Below are 25,258 nucleotides of genomic sequence, written 5' to 3' on the forward strand. Positions count from 1 at the left end.
ATGCTCCTAACTCACAACATGCGGTTAGCCATTCTACAATTGGAAATTACGGTAAAATATCTAGACTCAAATGTTGCCATTTAGCATTCGATATTGATGAGATATGGCTGCAAAAAAAAAAAAAAAAAAAAAAAGAGGAGAAAAAAAAAAAAAGCGCTTTTGCATTCAAAATTGGCTGTGGAGTTAAGATGAAGAAAGAACACACGAGCTTAATATTTGATTGATCTACCCAACTGAGCTATTGAAACAACATTGATACTTTTTCGAGTTGAATTTGATTTCGTTTTCTCAAAAATTCTTAGTCGCTACACCAATTCAATAAATAGTAGCTATTCAAAAATAGCATCATTTGCGCATTTTCATGCAAAAAGCCAGTCGACAAGAAAAGAAATGATAACAAAGTATAAAGGCAATTAATGTGAATCAAGATGTAGATTTAAATGAATATGACTCACTTGAACAGAGTTGCTTATCGTGATGATACCTTTTCATTAATGTTTTTCACATTTTTCAAGAATAGATTAATACAATTTTCTAAACATTTCTATATCCATTGCAAATGAAGAAAAAAATTAAAAAAAAAATTTTAAAAAAAAAATTCAATCTTTTTCGATCAACATCCCTTCTTTATAGGTTTGTAACTTTGAATTTTGCATCCACTTTATCAGCATGTCTTTTCAGTAATTCTTTGCAAAAGGTTACCAGAACACTTTCTTCTCACTTATTCACCATATAGCTCTTATCCAATACATCCTTAGCTTCATTAATCTTCTGACTCAAGTATACACTACCATTCTTATCGGGATGGTTTAATATCATCAATTTTCTGTATCGATCTCGTATCATCGCCTTGTTAACGTTCAAAATATCATCTCCCTCGATCCCCAATATGAATAATGCCTCTTGTTCAGTCATGGGGCTTAAAAAGTTCCTATTAGGATATTTCAGTCGGAGGAACTTATAATGCCTATACCTTGGATCCAGTTTACTAATCTTCAGTAAATGATCATTGGTATGAGTTAATTTAATGCCATTCAAACTAGCAATCATTTGTGGAGTCAAATTGATATATTGCTTATATGACTTGATTGATGCTTTTACTGTTAATGCAATTATAGTTACTCCCAATCCTCCTACTATAGGTAGCACCATCTGGATGACAAATAGGATTTGATAAAAGAGAAGAACTTATAGGCTATATTCATTACTCTCTGCTCTGAGCAAAACTCTCACCTACAAAAGAGAGTGAAAAAAAAAAATCAGTACAAGCGAAGATGGAGATTATCGTCGCGACAAAAAACCATCAAGAACATCGCGACACTAAACTCGGACCGTCCTTTTTTTTTTTTCTCTCAAATCGGGAATAATTTTCGAAACAAGAGTCTGAACATAAAAAAGTGTTAGTTTCACCCTTGCAGCATGGAAAGAATGGAAATAAGGCAGGATTCGTCTTCTCTCATCTATCTACACTAACTGTCACTGTCACTATCAAGAAATCTTTTTAAATGCTTTACTTTAATTTTCTCAAAAGGGTAGTAAGTTCTAGCAAAGCCCGTTTTGAGAGAATTAAATGACATCTACTTATTTAGCGACACTATCGAGCGAAGCGAGATAGTGGAGCAGTACTGTATGTGTGGCTAATACATGTAAATCTACAAGTGTCAGCACTTATTGCACCGAAGAAATTGTATGAATCTACTTGTCATATCTACTATTCTAAAAGCATACCTCTTGAGCGGATCGATACACTTTTCCCAAATAAAACTCATTGCATTTAGGTATCGGGAGTCTTTTGAAACTCATTGCATTTAGGTATCGGGAGTCTTTTGAAACTCATTGCATTTAGGTATCGGGAGTCTTTTGAAACTCATTGCATTTAGGTATCGGGAGTCTTTTGAAACTCATTTAACTAGTTTTCAACTCTTCGGCCAATTGTTGATCGTAGCATACATACGATGAGACAAAAAAAAAATTATTTGCATCAATTATCAAGTAACAGTTTCATTTTATTCGATAGAGCGATGCAAAAAAAAAGCTTGGGATATATTGGTATTGGTATATTGTTCTAGAGTTGGCCTCACTATGCAATATACCTCCCTTAGATGTATACTCTCTAAGTAAGCTGTAATTCAATTGACGTTTTTGCAATCATCACGTGGGTAGCACCATAACCCAATATTGTTGTTGTATTTTTCCCCTTCTGCTCTCTTGATTTTCCATTTCTAGCGCATTCGGCTCACATTGCTACGGACTTGTTTTTTTTTTTTTTTTTTTTTTTTTCTTTTTTTTTTCAACTACAACAAAGATCCATTTGTTCAGGTATTTAACCTTTGCTATTTTCCCAATTGATGTAAATTTTTTTTTCTCCTTTTGAGAAGGTAGATAGCTTGTTTGTTTGGAATCAAGTTAGTTTTCTTTTTCTGTAAGTTGCTTGCTTAGTTGAGAAAATCTTTGTAGAAGGAACAAACAAATTTCTTTTAACAATGTCGCACTCATCGTTATCTTGGTTATCTAATTTAAACACGGATCAAACTCCTCATAAATATTTGAGAAGATCTTCGATTATTGGTACAATTGGTCCAAAAACAAACAATGTTGACGTATTGGTTAAATTGAGAAAAGCCGGTTTAAACATTGTGAGAATGAACTTTTCTCATGGTTCTTATGAGTACCATCAGTCAGTTATTGACAATGCCAGAAAATCCGAGGAAGTTTACAAGGGAAGACCATTGGCTATTGCCTTGGATACTAAAGGTCCAGAAATCAGAACAGGTACCACTGTTGAAGAAAAGGACTGGCCAATCCCACCTAATCACGAAATGGTCTTCACCACCGATGATGCTTACAAGACTAAATGTGATGACAAAATCATGTACATTGACTATAAAAACATTACCAAGGTTATTCAACCAGGTAAGATCATATATATTGATGATGGTGTCTTGTCATTTGAAGTTCAAGCTATTGTAGATGACCACACTTTGAAAGTCAAATCTATTAATGCTGGTAAGATTTCTTCACACAAGGGTGTCAATTTACCAGGTACAGATGTTGATTTACCACCATTATCAGAAAAGGATATTGCTGATATCAAGTTTGGTGTTAAAAACAAGGTACACATGATTTTCGCTTCTTTCATTAGAGCCGCAGACGATATCAAGCACATTAGAAGAGTTCTTGGTGAAGAAGGTAAAGAAATCCAAATTATTGCCAAGATTGAAAATCAACAAGGTGTTAACAACTTTGACGAAATTTTGGAAGCTACCGATGGTGTCATGGTTGCAAGAGGTGATTTGGGTATTGAAATTCCAGCTCCTCAAGTGTTTATCGTACAAAAGAAAATGATTGCTAAATGTAACTTGGCTGCTAAACCAGTTGTTTGTGCTACCCAAATGTTGGAGTCGATGACCTACAACCCAAGACCAACCAGAGCCGAGGTTTCCGATGTTGGTAATGCTATTTTGGATGGTGCAGATTGTGTTATGTTGTCAGGTGAAACCGCCAAAGGTGACTACCCATGCGAAGCTGTTTCTATGATGCACAACACCTGTCTTATTGCTGAAAAGGCCATCTCTTATCAACAATTGTTCAACGAGTTGAGATCATTAGCAGTCAAACCAACAGCAACCACTGAAACCTGTGCTTGTGCTGCTGTTGCCGCTGCTTATGAACAAGATGCCAAAGCAATTGTAGTCTTATCAACAACCGGATACTCAGCAAGATACGTGTCCAAATATAAGCCAGACGTTCCAATTTTGATGGTTACCAGAAACGAAGATTGTGCTAAATACTCACATTTGTACAGAGGTGTTTATCCATTTATCTACAAAAATGAATCATTACCAAACTGGCAAGAAGATGTTGAAAACAGATTGAGATGGGCTGTTTCAGAAGCAGTTGAGTTAGGAATCATTACCAAGGGTGACTCAATTGTTACTGTGCAAGGATGGACTAGAGGTTCAGGTCACTCCAACACTGTTAGAATTGTCCAAGCTTAAAGTAATAGATTGTTTAGTTAAGATGTAAAGATTTTTTTTTTAATACACTAGATATCTCTATAGGTGGTTTTCTTTTATACGTTGTGAAACAGCGACACTATCGAGCAGAGCGAGATAGTGGAGCACACTAGCCTCGCTCGAGAATGTCGCGATGGTGTCGCGATGGTGCCCCTACTGTAGATAGAGTCAGTGCTGCTACTGTAGATAGAGTGCTGCTATAGTAGATAGAGTGCTGCTCCACCATCTCGCTTTGCTCGATAGTGTCTCGATAGTGTCGCTATTGCAGATAGAGTGCTGCTCCACCATCTCGCTTCGCTCGATGGTGTCTCGATGGTGTCTCGATGGTGTCTCGATGGTGTCGCGATGGTGTCGCGATAGAATTGTTAAACAAAAAAGATTTATTACTGGTAACAACTTTTCTTTTCTTTTTTCACTTGCTACTACGGAAAATATTGTTTTTACTTGACTAGTATAAGTGGGGCTGGTTTAGGAGTAACACATATTTCTTTTGGCATAAGTAGTGAAAGTGCTCTTGGTTTAATGGTTCACCACTCGATGACAAGAATTGTTTTCAGGTCAATTACAAGACCACTTGGATTAGTTGCATCTCGTACTGCAGGTATTCGATATTACACAGCAGGTGCATCAACAACAACACCACCACCAACAACAAAAATAGGCAAACCATCACCTGAAAATGATACGACCCATTTTGGATTCAAACAAGTGAATAGGTCAGAAAAGGAGAATTTAGTTGGAGGCGTGTTCTCCTCAGTTGCCTCAAATTATGATTTAATGAATGATGTTATGTCTATGGGTGTACACAGATTATGGAAAAACCACTTTATAGAGCGGTTAGATGCAGGTATGAGACCAAGTTCAACTGAACCTTTAGAGTTTCTTGATGTTGCCGGGGGTACAGGAGACATTGCATTTGGCTTATTGGAGCACGCAGCTAACAAGTATGGAGATTATCTGAGTAAAGTGACTGTAGCAGATATTAACCCCGATATGTTAAGAGAGGGACAGAACCGCTATTTACAAACAAAGTGGGCTCATGAAGATGGACCTAGCCGTGTTGAATTTTTGGTTCAAAATGGGGAAACAATGGATGCAATTCCCGATAACTCAAAGGATATTTATACTATTGCATTTGGTATTAGAAACTTTACAAATATTCAAAAAGGGTTGGATACAGCTTACAGAGTTTTAAAACCCGGCGGAATCTTTGCATGCTTGGAATTTTCCCAAGTTGAAAATCCAGTGCTTGACTATGCTTATCAAGCATACTCATTTTCATTATTGCCATTGATGGGCCAATTGATTGCTGACGATAGAGAGCTGTATCAATACCTTGTTGAAAGTATTCAAAAATTCCCAAAACAAGAAGAGTTTAAATCAATGATTGAAAAAGCCGGTTTCTATGTTCCTGAACCAGGTTATGAAAATTTGACCTTTGGTGTTGCAAGTATACACATTGGAATAAAATTGTAAATAAAAAAAGAAAAACTAAGAACTAAGAACCAAGAAACAAGAAACAAGAAACAAGGAACAAAAAGAACCTCTTTGATTGTATTGTAAATAGTAATACTAAAGATGGTAATACAATTCCTGGTTGTTCTGTCTTTTCAAACAACCGTTACTTTCTAGAAACTCACTGCTTTATTGAGTTCAAGTTTTTTTTTCAAATTTGATTTTTTTTTATCTTTTTTTTTTTTCACTTCACAATTGACTAAACAGTTTATAATCTTGAACTACGCTTCTCTTCTCCCTCCACCCACTTTAGATGTCAGCTTTAACTCCAGAAATACAGTCGCTATTGGACACAGTTGTGTTCAGCCTCAAACGACATCAGATTGACGATGAGAAAGAGATGGCATTGACAATAGCGCATATGTTAATGAAGGTGATATCAGCAGCAAGATGGTCAAGTACTTATGAATTGATAAGTTTGATTAGACTGGTAGGAACGGTTATCCACAAGGCGTACCCTAGAAGAGTAGTACCGGGTAACATTATACGGAGAGTTCTTGCTCTTATACGGGAAGAAATAGAAACGACGGATGGTGAGAGCAATAATGTGCCAATGATGAGCTCAATGTTTAGTTTATTAACCACTACAAACAAACAAGAAGCCAAAGCAGACAAAACCTCGCAAACAAAGAAGCAAAATAGCGATATGAGGAGTATAATTATACAAGGTATAAGAGATTTAGTGGACGAAATTACCAATGTTAACGAGGGTATAGAGATCATGTCGGCAGATTTGATCCACGATAACGAAGTTCTTTTAACTCCGACCCCAACATCAGACACAGTTTTGCATTTTTTATTGAAGGCTAAAAGTAAAAGAAAATTCACAGTTTTGGTCACTGAGAATTTCCCAAACAATTTGAAAAGGGCGCAACTTTTTGCAAAAAAGTTAGCTGAACATGATATAGAAACTATATTGATTCCCGATTCAACGACTTACGCAGTAATGTCAAGAGTCGGCAAAGTCATAATTGGTTCAAATACCGTGTTTGCCAATGGCGGCTGCTTGTCACTGAGTGGTGTCGCTAGTGTTGTTGAGTGTGCTAAAGAACATAAAACTCCTGTTTTTGCCGTTGCCGGACTATATAAATTATCGCCCTTGTATCCGTTCACAAGAAACGATTTGATTGAAGTTGGAAACTCGGGCAAAGTATTGAGTCACGATGATTTTGAATTGGTCGATAATGTTGATGTTACCAATCCACTAGAAGATTATATCCCACCCGAACATATAGATATCTTCATTACAAATATTGGTGGATTTGCTCCAAGTTTCATATATAGAATAGTTTTGGATAACTACAAGACTGAAGATAATAAATTGGATTAAAAATGAACAAAGAGAAAAAAAATAAAGATTAATACTTTTACTTGAGCTTGGTGTTCATCTCTTCTTCTTCAGCTTGGTGTTCATCTCTTCTTCTTCAGCTTGGTGTTCATTTCGTCTTCTTCTTGATGACTCTTATCTGTCTTGATGATTTCTTCACTGATGCAAATAGAGAATTCACACTGTTAAACAGGTGATCCTGTGGGTTGGAAGGGTACCGATTGATGTTGTAGTGCGCTTCCCATTTCCGTTGAAAGTTTGTGCTTTGTATACTCGATATGGTAGCAAATTGTATTGAACTTTCAGTATCTTCTGGTATACTTTTGGCGTTGCTATTTTGAGCTATCTCTTCAATCTCCTTATTAATAATCGAGCATAAATCGTCAATTGAGTATTGTGTCGTTTTTGCACCTGTTTTTGTTTCAGACATAATGGCAGCATTAGCATCAGCAGCATCAGCTACATCAGCAACAGTAGTAGTTGGTGGCCTTTGATCAAAAAATGGTTTATTCTCTGGAGACGTATGGAAATCAGGGCTATCAATTGGAGCTGTGAAACTATTCAAATCGTTTGGGTCGAAATCTGAACTTGAGGAATCTTTGAAAAATTTGAATCTTCGTAAACAATCGTCAAACGAAGGTGAAGCTGATAAGGTTGTAATGTGGAAATGATCAGACATTGCGGCATTACGTCTCTGTAATAAACGATATACTCTGGACTTGATTTCATGTATTCGACCTGGCATGGTAAGCACTAATCCTTTTTTTCCCCAACTTAAAGCATTTATCCCTGAGTTTCCTATTATGCCTATATGTGCCGTGAAAGAATGTCACATACACACACACACACACACTTTTTGATCCTTTTTGTAGTAGTCGTGCCTCTTTTTTTTTTGCAATCATTACTTTGTAATACTGCTTTTTCTTTTTGCAGCAAACACAAAAAGAAAAAGTGCATAGGCTTGTTGCAAAGCACGCCTTCAAGAACGTGGAAAATGGGTGGCCATTGGCCGCAAAAGCGAGCTAATGTGAGTACAGTGATATTGACTGTGAGAGCTATACCCAGGAAAATAACCAAATACAAAAGAAGTGGTACGAAATGGTAGAACTGATTGCACTACTGCAGCTGTTCCCTAGTATTGATAACAGAACTACTATATCCATATTATAAAATCTATAAAAAAATAACCTATATAGGCATTTTCAACTAATTGCATTTTCAAGGTATACCAATATATGAAAAGATCTATAGAAGCAACTAGTGTTTAGGAGCGCAGTTTTGTACTTTATTAAATACTTTGAGCAAAACCTACAAACCATATATATGTAATAAAACATTTTTAAAAAAAAATCAAAGTCCCTGGACTACCCCAGTAGAATCAGGCCTTGCTTTTAATGGGAATATTATGAAGACGCTCACTATCAGCAACTTCCTTTGGTAACACCAAATTAAGACCATTTTTATCAATTTCGGCTTCAATTTTGTCAACTTTAATAGGCTTGCTAAACTTGACACTACTTTCATAAGACTTGTAACTTGAACTTTTTTCATCAGCTTCCTTGTGGTTCATATTGATCACCAATTCGTTGTTTTCCTTGTCAAAGTCAATCTTAACATCCTCACTATTCAATCCCGGCTCTTTATAGTTGACAATATACTTATCGTTCTCTTCGTCGGTGTGCAATGAGTCATCAAATCCAACAAAATATCTTCCTGAACTGAGCTTGTCCCAAAACTCATCTACAAACCAGTTGTCTCTATCCCACAATGCAGGGACAAACGCGCCTCTCGATCTTTCCAATTGTGAAGAGGGGTGCGAAGATTCAACATACTTTCTTGGATTGTACTTCTTTGGCATAATGTGCGTGTATTTGCGAGGTCTCAGCATAGCGCCGTCAAAATCTCTATTGTATGATTTCAGAGCTCCAGCCATTTTTAAAAGTTTTTAGTTTCTGTGGTTTACTTAGAAGATGGGATCTGAGTTTGAAGGGTTGGGGTCAGAGATATCTCAATTTATACAGTCTCAATCTCTCTCTTGGGTGCAGTCATATATATGCAAAAGCAAATTTGAGACATAAATTGCGCTAGCTAGCAGTGATCAAGATTACACATATACATATACCTATACATATACATATACATATACATACAAATTCAATTATATACTTGTATATATGTATAAATATGCATAAAAATAATTTTGACATTTTTATTCCGAAAACTCCTTCACATCATGAATGTATAAATGTCGCATCTATTTTATTCAACGAATGGCCTAGATACAACTTCAATTTTCTTCTATATGACGTGGGGTTATCTTTTTGAATAGGATTGCCTTCAAAGTAAACACACTCTAAATCTGGTAAATTGCCCAACTGGTCAGCAACATTTTCAAAGCTCAGTATTTGATTATACGAGCACCAGAAATCTGTCAATTTTTTCAATTGTTTTAATCCAGACAACTCTTTTAATTTATTTGACGTGACATCCAAAACTTGAAGGTTTGTGTTATTTTCCAATCCTTCAATTTTTTCAATACCGTTATGTGATAAGTACAATTCTTCTAGATTCTTCAAGTTTTCTAATCCTTCAATCTTTATTATTCTGTTGGATTGAATGGAAAGCACCCTTAAATTAACCAAGGTGTCCAAGTTTTGAAATTTACGGATTCTGTTTTTACCAAGCCATAATTGGGTTATATTGACTAGTTTCTCAATATTCTCAATAACCTCAATTTTGTTCCCGCCCAACTCCAAGTTTTTGATCTTGGTTAAATTGTCTAAATTTCTAATTTCTCGAATGTTGTTGGCAACAAAGTACAAGTTCTCTAGCTCGGTTAAAGTCTCTAAATTCTTGATATTCTTTATCTTGTTGAACGATAAATCTAGGTTTTGCAATTTTGTCAAATGTTTAATTGAACTGGAAATATGATTTATCCTATTGTCATAAAAATCCAACTCCTGTAAAGTGGGTGATAAATCTTTTACCCCTGAAATTGAGGGTATAAGGTTTTGTCTTAAGCACAATGCTTCCAACTTTTGAAATCGGGAAAGGTTCAAGTCTTCTAGCGAGCTAATCTTCAAATGTACAAGATCGATATATTCTGTATCAAGGGGCAAATCAGCTGTTAGGTCAAAATCAGCATCAATCTCGTCACGATTCGTGTCGGGAAGGATCCTCGTGGAAGGATATTCTACCGCGCCAGCATCTTCATCTCCCTTACCCTCCCCTTCCTCCTCCTTTTCCTCCCCTTCCTCTTCCTCTTCCTCTTCCTCTTCCTCCGTATGTGAATCATTTACTCCAGGGTTGACTTTTGACTCATCGTGTTTCAAACAAGCGTCCTGAACATCTTCCTTGTCTTCTACCACCTGCATATTTAAACAAACTTTGCTTCCTATAGTGCAATCTTTCTCAACTTAAGCCCGATGTGTATAACCAGCGTGATTATATATTTCCCCTTGTCTCTTCTTCTTGTACTGTTTGTGCGTGTGTGTGCGGCCCATTAAGCAATTTTTGGTCTAACCAATTATTCTACTACGAAAAAAAAGTTACAAGTGCCTACTGGAAGAGAGATATTGGACCAAAAGAGTTCGTTTTAGGGAGGTTACAAGTTTGCAATATCTCTATCCTTTCCCAACTAATATATATATATATATTTACATTAACCATAAAACTGGGCTTCTAAACACGAATTGACTACAAGAATTTTGTTCTTTTTTTTTTTTTTTTTTAATTTGAAAAAAAGAAGGGGTGTTTTTGCATGCAGTTTTCTTCTTATTCCTTCTGCTCTTCTTTGAGTATATAGTCAACAGCTTCGCCAACGGTTTTGATCTCATCGGCAATTTTGTCCGGGATTTCCAAATCAAATTCTTCCTCTAAAGCAACTAAGGCTTCAACGGTATCTAATGAGTCTAATCCCAAATCCTTTTGAAAGGAACTTTCCAACGAAAGTTTGGATTCCTGTAATGCGGCAACTGTCTTTAATGCTTCAAAAGCACGGTTGACTACTTCGTCCCTTGTGATTGGTGGAGATACGTAAAAACGAATTGGCTGTGCCAACGATACCCTTTGTACTGGCAATCTAGCCACACGTGCAATATGTTTGGAACTGAATCTGAACATCCTATAAAGTTTTATCTCTCTTATTTTTATACTTTGAATATATGCTGAAGCTCAACAATGGAGAAGGGTCGAGGGGGGCAGGGAAAATCACAGATGGGGAGGGTTGTGTTCTTCTTTTTTGTCTTTGACTTTTTTTTTTCAACTTCTTCATAGAGTTCATTTGGTAGCTCAATTTTCATTTTTGTTTGTTTGTTTGTATGTTTCAGTTCATATAAGAGAATCTAATCTTCTATAAACGAATAAATGTGAATAATAAAGTTCTGAAAACATCGTCTACATTACTTTAGGGGAGGGTATTATGTAAAGCTCAAGGATGGTACCAAATCCAATAGTCTTTTTCTTTCTCTTATTCTTGCTTCTTGCTTCTTGCTTATTCTCTTGCTTTTCTTTTGGCTTATTCTTTTGCTTGTTCTTTTACCAATCACCGTTAAGCGCGGTGACCTTTTTCTTGCTACTAATACTAGTTTTGTTTTGTTGTTGCCCGCTGCTACTGCTGATACTAACGTGCATTGACATTCCATTAGTAGCAACGCTTCTGCTGGCTAATCCTGAAAACTGAGAATAGCCTGCGGTGGTGCTAACAAAACCACTCGTGGTTGAATGCCCACCACCAGCATATTCAGATATTGTACCAGATCTGCTTCCAGATCCAGACATACCTGAATGCATAGACGATTTAGTGATCGTCCTGTTTAAGCGATCGTTACCGGCTCTCAAAGAAGAGCCCATAGATGGTGCATAAGTCGAGGAATTCTGAACAAAAGAACTTCTTTCGCTGGATGAAGAAATACCTGATCTTTTTTCTTGGAATATGCTTACTTTTGATGCCGGAATCATTGGTTCATTTTTCCTACCTAATTGCAAAAAGTCAATCTCGGCCTTGAAATTGCTTTGGAATAAATCTAACAATGCCTCATGTGCCATCTTCATACTTGGTGCAATCAATTTACCATGTAAAACCAAACAACGATTCAATATGATGGCTAACTCATTAAATGCTTTATTCAACAACATCGCCTTTTTACTATCCTCCTCGCTTTCCAAATACTTTGGATCCGTAAAAAATAATCGATACTGCCCCACACCTCCATTGACTGGAGAGTCAACAGTTCCGCTTAATTGTCTTGATAAATCATTAAAGTGGTTGGAATAATCGTTTTTGTCCTTAATGTCAGCGTTGATCAAACTCTCAAGCAAAATGAGATCATCGTTTTTCCTACTGATTGTTCGAATGGCATTATCCAAGGGTGATAATCTAATAGTCTTGGCGTCTTTGATGAAACTTCTGTTGAACAATGTTGGAAACGACAACCAGGTCTCATATGTTGTTTGCTCTGTCCAAAGATCAAACACAGAGGTCGAGCCGGGTATTCTTTTTAAACTAGAAAAACATTTCAAGTCCTTGTTCCTAGCATATTGACGAACACCTAGTGAGGCATTGAATAATTTATCTGAAAACTCCCACATTGGCTCAACAGCTTTGATATGCAAATATCTTCCCGTTGGTTCCTCTTCCTTTAATTTTTGTGCTTCAGCATCTTCATTCACTATGATTGCTCCTGGGAACATCTTTAGCAATCTTTCATGAATAGATGTGATATGTTCATATGGTAAACCTTGGTATATTTGTGATATCATTCTCATATACATAGGGAACCCTGTTCCAATTGCTTCAACTCTGAAATAAGATGGCTCTAATTTGTCAGACGACTCTAAATCCAAATAAAGTTGAGCCAACTTGCTATGAACAAGCGCAAAACTCTTCAAGTCATAAGTATGCTCATTGTATGCATCCAATAATTCATTGAATGTGTCTGCTGCCTTCTCAAGACTATTACCCTTGATAAAATTAGAAGCTATCATCTTGTACAATATTTCCTTCCTATCAAATGACGATTGTTGAGGAAATTTTAGTCTAAAACTTGCAGGGACCACTTTATGGTGACTCCATACATAGGTTGATGCCAACAACTCCAAACTCAATGCCGCTTGAACAAAATCTTCCTTACGCACATGATCATCATACATGGAACTGACAAATGCATTGAAATACTCTGGTTTACCTGCTGCTTTGATCTGTGCTCTCAATTTGATCTGATGGAACATCCTATCCTCATCAAATTCTGGACCAACAGGAACACTGATGTAATAGTTCAATGTTGCGAAAAAAGTAGAAAGATTCTGAATGAATCCATAAAAAACACCAAATGCAACATCTTCACGATCTATCCTAATTGTAAGTTTCATTCTTTTGATAAAATTATCTTGGTCTTCTTTTGATGGTTTATATGAAAATTTTTGGAAAATTTCAAATAGCCCAATTAGGCACTCCTTTTCAACTTCCTCTAAGCTATCATTGAGTATATATTCCGCTATTAAAAGTGACCAAAGAATCTTAACTGCAACGCCTTGACATTGATAATTTCTTTGCAATCCAAACATCATCAACTCAGGCAAGATTCCAAACTCATCGTTTATGAATTCTACTTGGTAACCACCGAATTTATCAAGGTTGAATCTAATCATATCTTCTTCAGTTGCTTCCCACGATAACGAGTCCCAAGCTTCGTTAAGAAGAACAGCAGCTCTATCCCTGATATCTCTAGTGATATCAACACAAGCTCTTCTTGGTGCTCTAGATAAATGTTCAACAGCAACTGGTGGCAAAACGGCTATTTTCAACAACGATTTAATGTAGTTTCCCCACAATACCCTGTCAAACAAATCAGATTCATTAATAAGTGGCAACTGGTAGGAAACAATCAACGGTCTGATTAACTCCAAAGCACACATGCAACCTTCAATGATAACCGCAAACAAAGATACCCATCTCTCTTCAGCAAAATACTTCCCTAAACGGAAGTATCTAATTCCCGAAAGAACAGTTAAAAGATCTTCGCTTTCAAACACTGCAGCCAAATATTTACTAGCATCAAAGAAATCATTTTCAAGTTTCGTATTCAAAATTTTCTCGTAACCCTCGTCTCCAGCAGTAGCTTTTCCTATTCTTGCGATAAAGGCAAAACATGTAGTAAGTTCAATCAAGATTTCAACCAAGGTTTCGTCATTGGCATTTTGATCAATAGAAAACGTTTTAAAGGGGTACGCTGTTGGGAATAACTGAGTGAAAACTCGCTTAGACTTGAAAAGACCATTGCCTCTAATGAATTTGTTATACTTGATAAACGTTCTTGCCATTGTTGGTAGGAACTTGGCTAACGAATAACACATTTCTATATCTAAAGGATTTCCCAATGGAATAACTTTTTCCCACAATATTGTACAAACACTGTTAATAATACTGCAACCTAATCTAGTAGCTTCGACATCGGTGAGTCCCACAAATATCTCCATGACCCATTGAATTGACTTGGCAATAAAAGTACGTCGGTTCTCTTCGTCGTCCATTAAAGGAGTATGCAACAATCTCAAAATCAACAACATTTTACTAATAATCACTTTGTGAGACTTATTTGCTCTTTTTGTAGTAGTATCCTGATTCAATTCATCAGCGCCTGCACCTCTAAGACCAATTGAATTAATGAAAGTAATCATTAGTTGTAAAACTTTGCGATTCTCCATATTCACTTGGAAAACATAGACATAATCTACAATGTCTAATATCAAGATTTGGTCATCAATCAAAAGTTGTGAATCAATCGAAAGGAATAATGTGATAGACTTGTATAAATCATTTAACAATATGATATAATCCTCACGAAGTTTCGATCCAACAGGCGGTACAATGGCTAACCTCATCAAGATAAACATTACACGACAAACAGATCTTGAAAGAGAATTCCAGACTGCTTCAGATCTTCTAAAAACTTCTCTTAATTTGTCCAATAAGTAGATTCCAATTTGATCCAGACGTTTGTATTGAAATGTGAATTCCTCAACAAGATACAGATACTGATCTTGTTTACCAAAGATGTTATCCAACAAATGAATAATTGCCTTGAATACGTTCTCCTCTAAAATTTCAACACTTGGTCCTGTATGTCGAAATGATGTTTCAATAATTCCATATAGGGAAGTAAGTAGCTCGGGGAAATATTTAATCAACTGACGAACTTCTAGTCTGCAGAACGTCGCTAACGAGTTGGACAACTCATCAACTCCCTTGGGACCTTGCTGGAAAAAGCTTTCATATTGAAAGATATTATCAATTGAGACATCTGAATTGTAGATTTTACCAACGTACTCGGTGCTCAACTCAATATGTGCCATTGGTGCATGATTGATAACTGACATGATTTCAATGGAGTGTTGTTTTTTCTTGTTAAATTCAACTAATCTGTTACCCGATCTGTACAAAAGTTTACCTTCACCAGCCAAAACACCATTGACGTACAACGATAAGATTATATGGTCATCATTTAGCAGCTTCTTGACTCCTCCTTTCAAAGCAATACCGTTAACTTTAGCAATTTCTCCAATTGATTCACCAGAAAAAACTGAAATGAATTGCCAAAATCGTTTTTCTTGTTGGTTAGAAGCTTTGGCAAAAGTAATGAGTTCATTATTTGGCGTGCTGACTTCAATCGTCAATAAATCGTCCTTGGCCTTCTCATTGATCAATGATATTTTACCTAATTTTAAATAAATTCGCTCATAATTTTCAGCCAAAGGATCAAAGAAAATTGGCTTGATTCTTGAAATTGGAGCACTCGACGAAATATAGTTGGAATTTTGATCGTTCAATTGATGCTTAAACTCCTTAACAGTAACAATCAATCTTTCAGCTCGTGGGTTTACAGCGATTCCATATCCCGATCCTGAAATTATTCTATCTACTACTTCACCCCATCCGCTACTATCATCTGCCGTTTCTGCTCTCTTTGATGAAACTTTCTTATTCACATAAGACCCAAACAATTTGATTGAAAAACGATGTGCTTCTCCAGATACCAACGAGCCTTCGTTGTGAGAGAAAATTCTCGTTATATCAGCTACACCTGCAGCTACACCCTTTTTAACTTTTTTAAGCAGAGGCAATTGTGTCGTTGTTGATTTTAAGTTGAGTTCTACTTCTTCTGTAAGAACAGCAACAAGAAAGACCCTGTTATTTACAATCTCGCTCGATGGAAGATTTTTGAACAAAGCAGCACTTATTTTCTCGACATGGACCAACTCGTGAACTGATTCAGTATGAATAGCAAAAGCCTCTGTTAATCTTTTGTCATTATTTCGAAGATACAAGTATGCGGTAGTTCCAGAATAACCAGGTGGTTGATAAGCTGACGAGCCGGAAACAGACTTGAAATCAACCAAGATATGTGATGGTGGGTCATGTTGAAACTTTTTGTTTGGAGGTGGTTCCAAAGTAAAACGGTGTGGATTGTTGTGCACATTTATAGGATAATTTGTCACAAGTGCTGCAAGCTCACTATTTAATGCAACTAAGGATGGAGTAGAATTTTTCAAGTTGAGTAGTTCACCACTATTTGAATCACGAGCCAAAATAGTCTTGTAACCGGAAACATCTGTATAATCGTTATCCAAATCAAAAGACCTGGTATTTATTCGCAAGCTCCTTGAGGCCAATTTTTTGGAAATTTCATTTAATAAAAAAGTGGCTGTTTCAATAGCTATCTTATGTTCTTCTTCGGTTAACAAGTTAAATGTTAGTTTAATCGTTGTCTCTTGTAAGGCTCGATAAATAAATGATAATTTGTCATATAGCTTGAATTCTCCAATGGCATATAATGCAAATATGTGACAAGTAAGAAGTTCCAAAGTGTGCTTGATTTCCTCGCAAATATTACTGTTTGATGCATTATTATTGGGCATTGATGGAATTGCTTGTCTTGTATCCTTTGCTTTGTCAGTGCCATCGACTGCCTCCTTGTGATCATTCTCTGACTGGTAAATTGAAGGAACACCGTGGGTATCAACAACACTATCAAACTCTTGACTGGTTTTCGATTTAGGAAAGGGAATTTCCGATATGACTTTGACATACCGCAAGGGGAACACTACTACAATGTACTGTTCAACTGGTAAATCATCCAAATTTGCAGATGTGGCAAGAAAATCTTGAGGCATTGGCCTCACTAACACGTAACCTCTCGCCCATTTATCGTCCTTAACTTCAAAAATGAAAACCTGGTCCCCTGGGTACAAATTCTTCAAATTCGGGTTCTTCAATTTGGGATGCTTATCATTAGGCAAAAACGGTTTCAAAATCTTACCGTTGAGAAAGGCCTCGGTTGAAACCCAAGTCATTATCCCTTGCCTTCCAAAACGATGAAAAAAAAGGTTTCTACAAAAGAAAACTCTGACAAAAAAAAAAAGAAGGAAAGAAAAAGAGAGAGAGAGAGCTGAACTTGAACTGGAAAAAATAAAAAAGTCAAAATTGTTACCTAGTGGTTATTATTTGGTCTTGAATAATCGAGTGGTTTGGATTTCTTGATAAAATTGTTCTTTATTGTGAACGCCTTATAGTTTTTTTTATACCACAAAAAATATACCACATAGTATACAGCATAATATACTACAGCATAATATACTACACAATATACTACACAATATACTACATAATATACTACACAATATACGACACAATATACCACAAAATATACCACAAAATATATAGCACAATATCATGGAAAATCTACAAACCTATTCTTAATTTCGGGCCAATAAGTAAATAAGGTTCTGGCTTTCTAAAGATTCAACCCTGCAAGACGAATTAGTTTTGTAGATTTCCCATGATTCAAGGGGAATTTGTAGACCCATTCTAGAAGTCATGAGACCTAAATCCGCATACTAAGAACTTAAAAAAAAAGAAGAAAAAAAGAAAAGTCAAGTTCTCTCACTATATCAAGCCTCTAAAAGGAAGGTAGTGTGCTCCACTCGATATGGTTGATCAGAGGTAGTGTGCTCCACTCGATATGGTTGATCAGAGGTAGTGTGCTCCACTCGATATGGTTGATCAGAGGTAGTGTGCTCCACTCGATATGGTTGATCAGAGGTAGTGTGCTCCACTCGATATGGTTGATCAGAGGTAGTGTGCTCCACTCGATATGGTTGATCAGAGGTAGTGTGCTCCACTATCTCGCTTCGCTCGATAGTGTTGTAATGTGAGAACATGGAGGAAACTAAAATAAAAGGAATTAACATAAAGTCTACTTTAATTTTTTTTTTCTCGTCTACCAATAGTTAATTTAACTTGTACATACTAAAGTTACATTTTTGTTGAAACAAATTGATATAAGACGATGAGGAGAGAAAAAAAAAGTTTCACCACCTCATCCTCATTTACTCTTTTTGAGTTTATGTATGTAGTTCTTTCTAACAATTTCTTCTTTTTTTTTTCTTCTTCTTCTTCAAGCTATACTAAGAATGATATCCACTTGTACAAGACCTCTTTAAAGTTTCTCTTATTGTAGTCAGTTCCCCCATCCCAGATATATCGATCCATTTCAGTCCTTCCTGAATCGAAATCCAATTGGTCCAAACTTGGTATCGATGTTCCCTTGATAACTCTATAACCAGCATAGAGTGCCGCAAAGACCATTAAAGGTCCATAGCTTGAAAAAAAAAACATTGTGTCCCACTCTTTCTTCAAAAACACGACGAATCCCATAGACAATATTATAAGCGCCGTAAAAACCATACCACAAATGGCACTATATGGCTGGAACGGAGATCGATAAGGATATGACTTGTGGTTTCTTCCAATTATATCCGGTCGTCTTCTCAACCCGTAATAAAAACGCACAAATGTGAGGCACATTGCAAACCAAACAAAGATCCCTGTCGAAGAAATAACACTGTTCAAGTTTTGGAAAACAATTGTTGCCGATTGCGAAACACACGTATATGAAAATAACCCAAAAGATCCTGCAAACAACACAGCATTATAAGGAATTCCCTTCTTGTTGCAATATGTTAAAAACCTGGGTGCTTTGCGTTGCAAGGCCAAAGCATAAATTGTTCTTGAACTCACATATAATTGTGCATTGCCACAACTAACTGCAAAAAACACCAAAAAGATACTAGCAGCAGTACTAAAGCTACATAACCCAGCACTTTGAAAGGCTACTACCCAAGGACTTTGAGCGCCACTACCATAGCCAGCAAGGATCGTAGAGTCAAAATCACAATGGGTGCCGCCAACAGATTGAATTGCAATATTAGTTGCAAACTCCTCTTGCAGAATCCCCGTTGTGCCCAGATAGTATCGCAACAACCTGGGATCTCCCGCGTAAATATTTAATGTCACTAAAAATGCTGATAGACAGTAAAATATAACAATTCTCCAAAAAACTCTCTTTGTAGCAGAAGGAAGGGCTTTTCTGGGGTTTTTAGCTTCGCAAGCTGCAATGCACACAATTTCAGTACCACTGTATGCGTAGCTTACAACTAAGATAGCAGTAAGTAGTGATAGGAACCTACCTGTATTCCCACCTATACCATCCGATGGAGGGCTTGTACCTTTATCATGCAAGTTAAAAGATGGCCGAAATAATCCATAAATGATATTATTCTCAAAGTCCGACTTCAGACGATCCCAATACTTGAATCCAATCACTGGTCCACCAAACCCACCACGATTTAAAATAATCATCACAATCATCATCACCACGATCCATATCAACTTAATCAAACTTGAAACGAATTCAATCTCACCATAAACTCTGATATCAATGAGATTACTGAGAAGCACTGATGCAAGAAATAGAGTAACAAACCCAGTGGTTGCACCTTTGTTAGACATTGTCTGCAAATTAGGAAAATACGACAACATTATCACTCCAGCAACCACCTCGCCTGTTACACCAAATGCAAAACTAAAGAAATATAACCAACCAGTGGCAAAACCAAACGCATCATCGACAAACCTCGAGCTTAATCCAGAAACACCATCAATTACCGAAACGAACGTTACCATTTCACAAAAGGACATCATTGTGCACAATACGACCAAGCCAACAATACCAAACGCTAGTACTGCTCCAAACCCACCGGCAATGTTTATAGCTTTTCCTGAATTTAGAAATAACCCAACACCAACGGTTCCACCAAGCGATATCATTTGTAAGTGTCGTACGCTCAATCGTCGTTGTAGTAATTGTGAAGAAGCGCCATTGTCATCATCATCATCATCATCATTATTATCATCGTCGTCGTCGTAGTCGTCTTGTGTTTTTGAGGAATTCGATCTGGAAAAGAACAACTCTTCATCATCACTTTTCGTCACGTACTCTGTTATTGCTGCTGCTTCCTGCTCCTTTTTGAAATTGTGTTTCAAGAATCTTTTCTTGGTTCCTTTTGTCAATGATGTGTCATGGCCACCGTAAAAATTATTGGCAAGGTCCAGCTCTTTAACAATCTTTAAAGTGTTCTTTTCTTCTTTTGGATTTATTGGTAGTAGTTTCAGAAAAACTTGACCTTGAATCTTGTCACTCAAAGCCGTTTCTTTAACAAACTTTTCAAAATCGTTTAGTTTAGATAGTTCAAAAACTGAAGAGCTGTTTGATCTCATGATTTGTAAGGGTATGTCTTCATTGCCTTTCATTTTGTCAAGAATGATCCTTGCTTTATTTCTCTTTGACTTTTCTTTTGCCAATTTTTCATACATTCTGACAAATTTGAATCTTCCCGGTTCGTCCATTTCATTGTTTCTTGCCAAATCATCTATCACACTTGAGTCCAACGATGGAAGATCGTCATTCGACCCCTCCTCTTCCTCCTTCTCCTCCTCATAAAGTGCTGCTGTGCCTACACGCGATGGTGGCAGATAATTAGACAAGTCAACTTCATTCATCTCCAAATCTAGCCAAGAAGCATGCTGTTTTCTTGGATTGAAAACTTTCCTCAACGTGTTTACTGACTCATTGTCAGAATCAGCTGCTAATGGTGATGATGATGTCGAGGGGGAAGAGGAGGAGGGGACCTTGTTTTTATTGTTATTGTTCAAACCATGTCGACTATACATGCTAGGAAATAACCCATTGTTTTGTATAAACGTATCTGATTCCTCATCAGAACCCAAAGGGCTCTTCATCTCTTCTTAACAAGAAGGAGTTCCTTTCAAAGCAATTCTATGAGTATCTAACGGGAGTTCCTTTCAAAGCGATTCTATGAGTGTATCTTACGTAGAGTTACCTCAAGGCTTAACATATACCTAAAAAATTGTAAACACCCAAGGGGCTAATATAATCATGACTTAAAGTTCTTTTTATTTTCTTTATAGTCTTTTTTTCCCTTCTACTATGAAACCATTTTGTAAGAGTTAAACTATAAAGATTAAGCATCTACTTGCTAAGCTATAAAATTAAAACTTTTCAAACAAACTTTTAATCAAAGTCTATGATTCCAAACAAAAAACACACATGGCACACATTGTGTTCTACATTGCATTTGGAATACACAGATTTCTTCAACTAAAAATGGGTGTGAAAAGTCGATTTTTCAGTTTCGCGTCAGAAGCCGATATTGATTAGTATAGTGGCAACGACACTGTGTAGATTGATTATGAGCAAGCCCATTTAAAATCAAAACCTACTGAGTTTTTCCAAAAATAACTTAATATTGTAACATATTAAAGTCATCAATGATGACATTTCAGCTGTTACACTGAAAAGAACAGATACTACACTGGATCTAAGCCAAATGGCAAAGAGATTTGGTGTTCAGAAAAAGGGAGACTAGGGAAACTGCTAGTATTTATAGTAAAATTTTAGGGTCGTGTAAGGGTGACCCGAAAAATACCTATAACAAAAAAAAAAGGCTCATCTCTTCTCATCGCAAAAAAAAAAAAAAAAAAAAAAAAAAAAGATTTACTGAGTGCGTAATACTTTTCATTGAGTGCATAATACTTTTCATTGAGTAGTTTTCATTTTTTTAGTGCGTACTCTTCAAATTTTTAGTGCGTACTCTTCAAATTTTTAGTGCGTAGTGCTCTTCAAATTTTTAGGGCGTAGTGCTCTTCAAATTTTTCACTCATCTCTATATCCAATTTTTTTTCTCTTTCATATTCTTTACTTTACTTTATTTTTCATATCACCACATTAGTTATTAAAAAATGGTATGTTTTTTGGATGTCTCAAGACTGAGATAATTGCTGGAACAACATCCTTCTTGTTTGTCACAATAATCTTATACTCTTCACCATACCAGATTTTGTGCATCTAGAAGTGATGGTTACTTTGTTTGTTTGTTTTTAGTAAGAAGGAAAGGGAAGAAAATGAGTTTTTCTTTTTTTCAACCAATACTTTTAACCTTGTTATTGGTAAAGAAAGAGGATTAGAAAGTCTTTATTTCTTTTTCTTCCCCCATCTTTTTTATTTATTTCGATATGTGCCATCACTTCTTTGATGCACAGGCTGAGTATCCTTGTTATGGATACTGTAGAGTTTAAGTGAAAAAAAAAAAAGGAAGGAATACATCTCTTTCTTGAGAACCTTTTTATTAACTTTTACTCAATGACACAGCCTTCTTCTAAGAAAGTTGCTCCAGCTCCATTTGCTACTAAAGCAAAAGGTCCTATTAAACCAAAGAACCCTTTAATTGAATCTAGTCCTAAGAATTTCGGTCTTGGACAATCGATCCAACCAAAGAGAAACTTATCTAGATTTGTTAAATGGCCAGAATATGTTAGATTACAAAGACAAAAGAAGGTTTTGTCTTTGAGATTGAAAGTTCCACCATCTATTGCACAATTTAGCCAAACCTTGGACAAGAACACTGCAGCCCAAACTTTCAAATTGTTCAATAAATATAGACCAGAGACTGCTTCTGAGAAAAAGGAAAGATTAACCAAGGAAGCTGCAGCTGTAGCTGAAGGTAAATCCGCCAAGGACGTTTCACCAAAACCAATCAATGTCAAATATGGTTTGAACCATGTTGTTTCTTTAATAGAGAACAAAAAGGCAAAATTAGTTTTGATTGCAAATGATGTTGATCCAATCGAATTGGTTATTTTCTTACCAGCCTTGTGTAAAAAGATGGGTGTTCCATATGCTATCGTTAAGGGTAAAGCCAGATTAGGAACTTTGGTGCACAAGAAGACTTCCGCAGTAGCTGCATTAACTGAAGTTTCATCTGCTGATGAATCTGAATTGACTAAATTGATATCGACTATTGATGCTAATTACTTGCAGAAATACGAAGAGAACAAGAAACACTGGGGTGGTGGTATAATGGGCTCAAAGGCTAATGATAAAATCGCTAAGAAGCGAAAGGCTATTGCCAATGCTGCATCTACAAGTAGTAATTAAAAGCTATTGCCAATGCCGCATCTATAAGTAGTAATTAAAAGCCTTTATTGTATTTATTTTCGATCCATCTGTATAAATGTATGAATGTAAAAGAGAACCGTTGTTACTATTATGATGTTATTAAATCATCAATCGGTGATACGAAATCAATTTCTTCTCAAGTATTTGTCACGTGTATGTTAGGGCTATAAGCATTCACCTGAACAGAGAGTTTAGTTTTTTTCCATTTAATACTGGTGTCTGGATGTGCAACATACTATCGGGGGAAAAAAACATTGGACATGTACTTTGAAAAATATTCAGATAATCATTAGAACATTCAAAAGTACATCCTTTACCTCGATATACACAAGCAAAAGTATGTTTCTAGTGGTTGTTTACAGATATGGGTTAGAGCAATGACTGGCAAAAGAAAGTGAGGATCATGTTTACATTACACGTTATAATGGAGGAACCGCCTAATATTCATTTTTTCCACTAATTTAGTTAGTTACAGATTGGGCAAGAATGAAATTGAACGTTTTTATTATTTCACTTGAACTAAGGGAACAGGGGCAACGTATATCAAGATGACCTAACAAGATCAGTGTTTGCTACTACTGCTTGTCAATCAGCATATAGTCTTCCCTTTTGGAATCAAGGTTGGGAATGGAAAAACTTTACAATTATATGCGACATACAAATATAACACTTTTGGCAATAAACCTGTTTTCACTTTCCCCTTGTTCTCCTTACAGTTTGTCCTGTCATTGTTGCTTCCTTAATCTTTTTATTCTTATCAATTTGTTACTAACTTTTCTTTTTTTTTTTTTTCAAAAGATGGCTAAAAGTAAGAATCATACCAACCACAACCAGACTAGAAAAGCTCACAGAAACGGTATTAAAAAGGCAAAAACTTTTAAATACCCTTCATTGAACGGTGTTGACTCAAAATTCAGAAGAAACCACAGATACGCTTTACACGGTACTGCTAAAGCATTGGCTAAAGCAAAAGCTGAAGAATCCAAATAAGTTGTTTGTTGAAGCTCTTTGTAACTGTGACTTTGAAGCTTACAGAAGAGATAATCAAGACATGCATATATATGGGTGAATTTTGAATAGCACATCAAACTGATAGATGATATCAAGATTTTTTTATTCAATGTACATTATATCTTTGTAATTGAATGGGTTGTAGAAGGAGGACAGAGCACTTTGATTGAAGAGTGTTTTATATTTTTTTCTCTTACACTATCGACACTATCGAGCGAAGCGAGATAGTGGAACAACACTAAATACACCGCGATACTATCGAGCAAATATACACCGCGACACTATTAAGCAACACTGACTACCGACACTAAAAGAAGAATACATTACACACGGGGTTAATTACAAGAAATCGTTTGAAATTTAGATGATTGGCAAAGTAATGACCCATTTCTAGACGTTTGAATCTCTGGACCAAACTCGAATGAGTTTATCCAAGAATCAGTTTGCATGGTTTTGGGGAAATGGATCAATACCAAAGATATTTTGAACAAAATGCTCTCTTGATAAAAGTGAGAAAAGAGAGAGATAACGTCCTTGTAGTATCCTCTAAACCAAATCAAATCTAACAAAGCAGTGATTGCAAATGTTGCTACTCTCTACTGTATTGCTCCACTAGGGAGCGAAGCGAACTGGTGTTGCTACTCTCTACTGTATTGCTCCACTAGGGAGCGAAGCGAACTGGTGTTGCTACTCTCTACTGTATTGCTCCACTAGGGAGCGAAGCGAACTGGTGTTGCTACTCTCTACTGTATTGCTCCACTAGGGAGCGAAGCGAACTGGTGTTGCTACTCTCTACTGTACCGCTCCACTAGGGAGCGAAGCGAACTAGTGTTGCTACTCTCTACTGTACCGCTCCACTAGCTCGCTTTGCTCACTAGTTTCGCTACAACTCATCAAATCTACATTGTAAAAGAGGATGTTTGCTTTTTTCTTTGTCTCTTTACCAGCTATCAATGGATAAATCAGCATTACTTCTATAAAGGCAAAAGAAGAAGATATTGTACCGCTTCACTAGC

General features: G+C 36.4%; 11 protein-coding genes across 11 annotated transcripts; 4 read left to right on the forward strand and 7 right to left on the reverse strand. All coding sequences in view use genetic code 12, as the record gives it.

Moving 5' to 3' along the window:
- Window positions 1-717: 717 nt before the first annotated feature.
- Window positions 718-1,152, reverse strand: MDJ2 (Mdj2p; the record flags this gene model as incomplete). The annotated part of the gene is made up of 1 exon (XM_049324633.1): window positions 718-1,152. One exon carries the CDS (start codon window positions 1,150-1,152, stop codon window positions 718-720), a length of 435 nt encoding a protein of 144 aa, XP_049182473.1.
- Window positions 1,153-2,483: 1,331 nt separating this feature from the next.
- On the forward strand, window positions 2,484-3,998 carry CDC19 (pyruvate kinase; the record flags this gene model as incomplete). Its single annotated transcript, XM_049324644.1, has 1 exon — window positions 2,484-3,998. The coding sequence occupies one exon, from the start codon at window positions 2,484-2,486 to the stop codon at window positions 3,996-3,998; it is 1,515 nt and encodes a 504-aa protein (XP_049182474.1).
- Window positions 3,999-4,553: 555 nt separating this feature from the next.
- On the forward strand, window positions 4,554-5,492 carry COQ5 (2-hexaprenyl-6-methoxy-1,4-benzoquinone methyltransferase; the record flags this gene model as incomplete). Its single annotated transcript, XM_049324655.1, has 1 exon — window positions 4,554-5,492. One exon carries the CDS (start codon window positions 4,554-4,556, stop codon window positions 5,490-5,492), a length of 939 nt encoding a protein of 312 aa, XP_049182475.1.
- A 292-nt stretch (window positions 5,493-5,784) lies between these two features.
- On the forward strand, window positions 5,785-6,861 carry GCD7 (translation initiation factor eIF2B subunit beta; the record flags this gene model as incomplete). The annotated part of the gene is made up of 1 exon (XM_049324666.1): window positions 5,785-6,861. The coding sequence occupies one exon, from the start codon at window positions 5,785-5,787 to the stop codon at window positions 6,859-6,861; it is 1,077 nt and encodes a 358-aa protein (XP_049182476.1).
- Window positions 6,862-6,967: 106 nt separating this feature from the next.
- On the reverse strand, window positions 6,968-7,603 carry KGF56_000337 (uncharacterized protein; the record flags this gene model as incomplete). The annotated part of the gene is made up of 1 exon (XM_049324677.1): window positions 6,968-7,603. One exon carries the CDS (start codon window positions 7,601-7,603, stop codon window positions 6,968-6,970), a length of 636 nt encoding a protein of 211 aa, XP_049182477.1.
- Window positions 7,604-8,236: 633 nt separating this feature from the next.
- Window positions 8,237-8,791, reverse strand: HSP21 (Hsp21p; the record flags this gene model as incomplete). The annotated part of the gene is made up of 1 exon (XM_049324688.1): window positions 8,237-8,791. One exon carries the CDS (start codon window positions 8,789-8,791, stop codon window positions 8,237-8,239), a length of 555 nt encoding a protein of 184 aa, XP_049182478.1.
- Window positions 8,792-9,089: 298 nt separating this feature from the next.
- Window positions 9,090-10,232, reverse strand: SDS22 (type 1 protein phosphatase-activating protein; the record flags this gene model as incomplete). Its single annotated transcript, XM_049324699.1, has 1 exon — window positions 9,090-10,232. The coding sequence occupies one exon, from the start codon at window positions 10,230-10,232 to the stop codon at window positions 9,090-9,092; it is 1,143 nt and encodes a 380-aa protein (XP_049182479.1).
- Window positions 10,233-10,632: 400 nt separating this feature from the next.
- DCK1 (guanine nucleotide exchange factor DCK1) lies at window positions 10,633-17,208 on the reverse strand (the record flags this gene model as incomplete). Its single annotated transcript, XM_049324711.1, has 2 exons — window positions 10,633-11,030; window positions 11,406-17,208. The coding sequence occupies 2 exons, from the start codon at window positions 17,206-17,208 to the stop codon at window positions 10,633-10,635; spliced, it is 6,201 nt and encodes a 2,066-aa protein (XP_049182480.1).
- A 597-nt stretch (window positions 17,209-17,805) lies between these two features.
- Window positions 17,806-18,075, reverse strand: KGF56_000341 (uncharacterized protein; the record flags this gene model as incomplete). The annotated part of the gene is made up of 1 exon (XM_049324722.1): window positions 17,806-18,075. The coding sequence occupies one exon, from the start codon at window positions 18,073-18,075 to the stop codon at window positions 17,806-17,808; it is 270 nt and encodes an 89-aa protein (XP_049182481.1).
- Window positions 18,076-18,316: 241 nt separating this feature from the next.
- Window positions 18,317-20,995, reverse strand: SSY1 (Ssy1p; the record flags this gene model as incomplete). The annotated part of the gene is made up of 1 exon (XM_049324733.1): window positions 18,317-20,995. The coding sequence occupies one exon, from the start codon at window positions 20,993-20,995 to the stop codon at window positions 18,317-18,319; it is 2,679 nt and encodes an 892-aa protein (XP_049182482.1).
- Window positions 20,996-22,415: 1,420 nt separating this feature from the next.
- On the forward strand, window positions 22,416-23,210 carry RPL82 (60S ribosomal protein eL8; the record flags this gene model as incomplete). The annotated part of the gene is made up of 1 exon (XM_049324744.1): window positions 22,416-23,210. One exon carries the CDS (start codon window positions 22,416-22,418, stop codon window positions 23,208-23,210), a length of 795 nt encoding a protein of 264 aa, XP_049182483.1.
- Window positions 23,211-25,258: the final 2,048 nt, after the last annotated feature.

Source organism: Candida oxycetoniae, assembly GCF_023343755.2.
Source record: "Candida oxycetoniae strain CBS 10844 chromosome Unknown scaffold9, whole genome shotgun sequence".
Lineage (NCBI taxonomy): Eukaryota > Fungi > Ascomycota > Pichiomycetes > Serinales > Debaryomycetaceae > Lodderomyces > Lodderomyces oxycetoniae.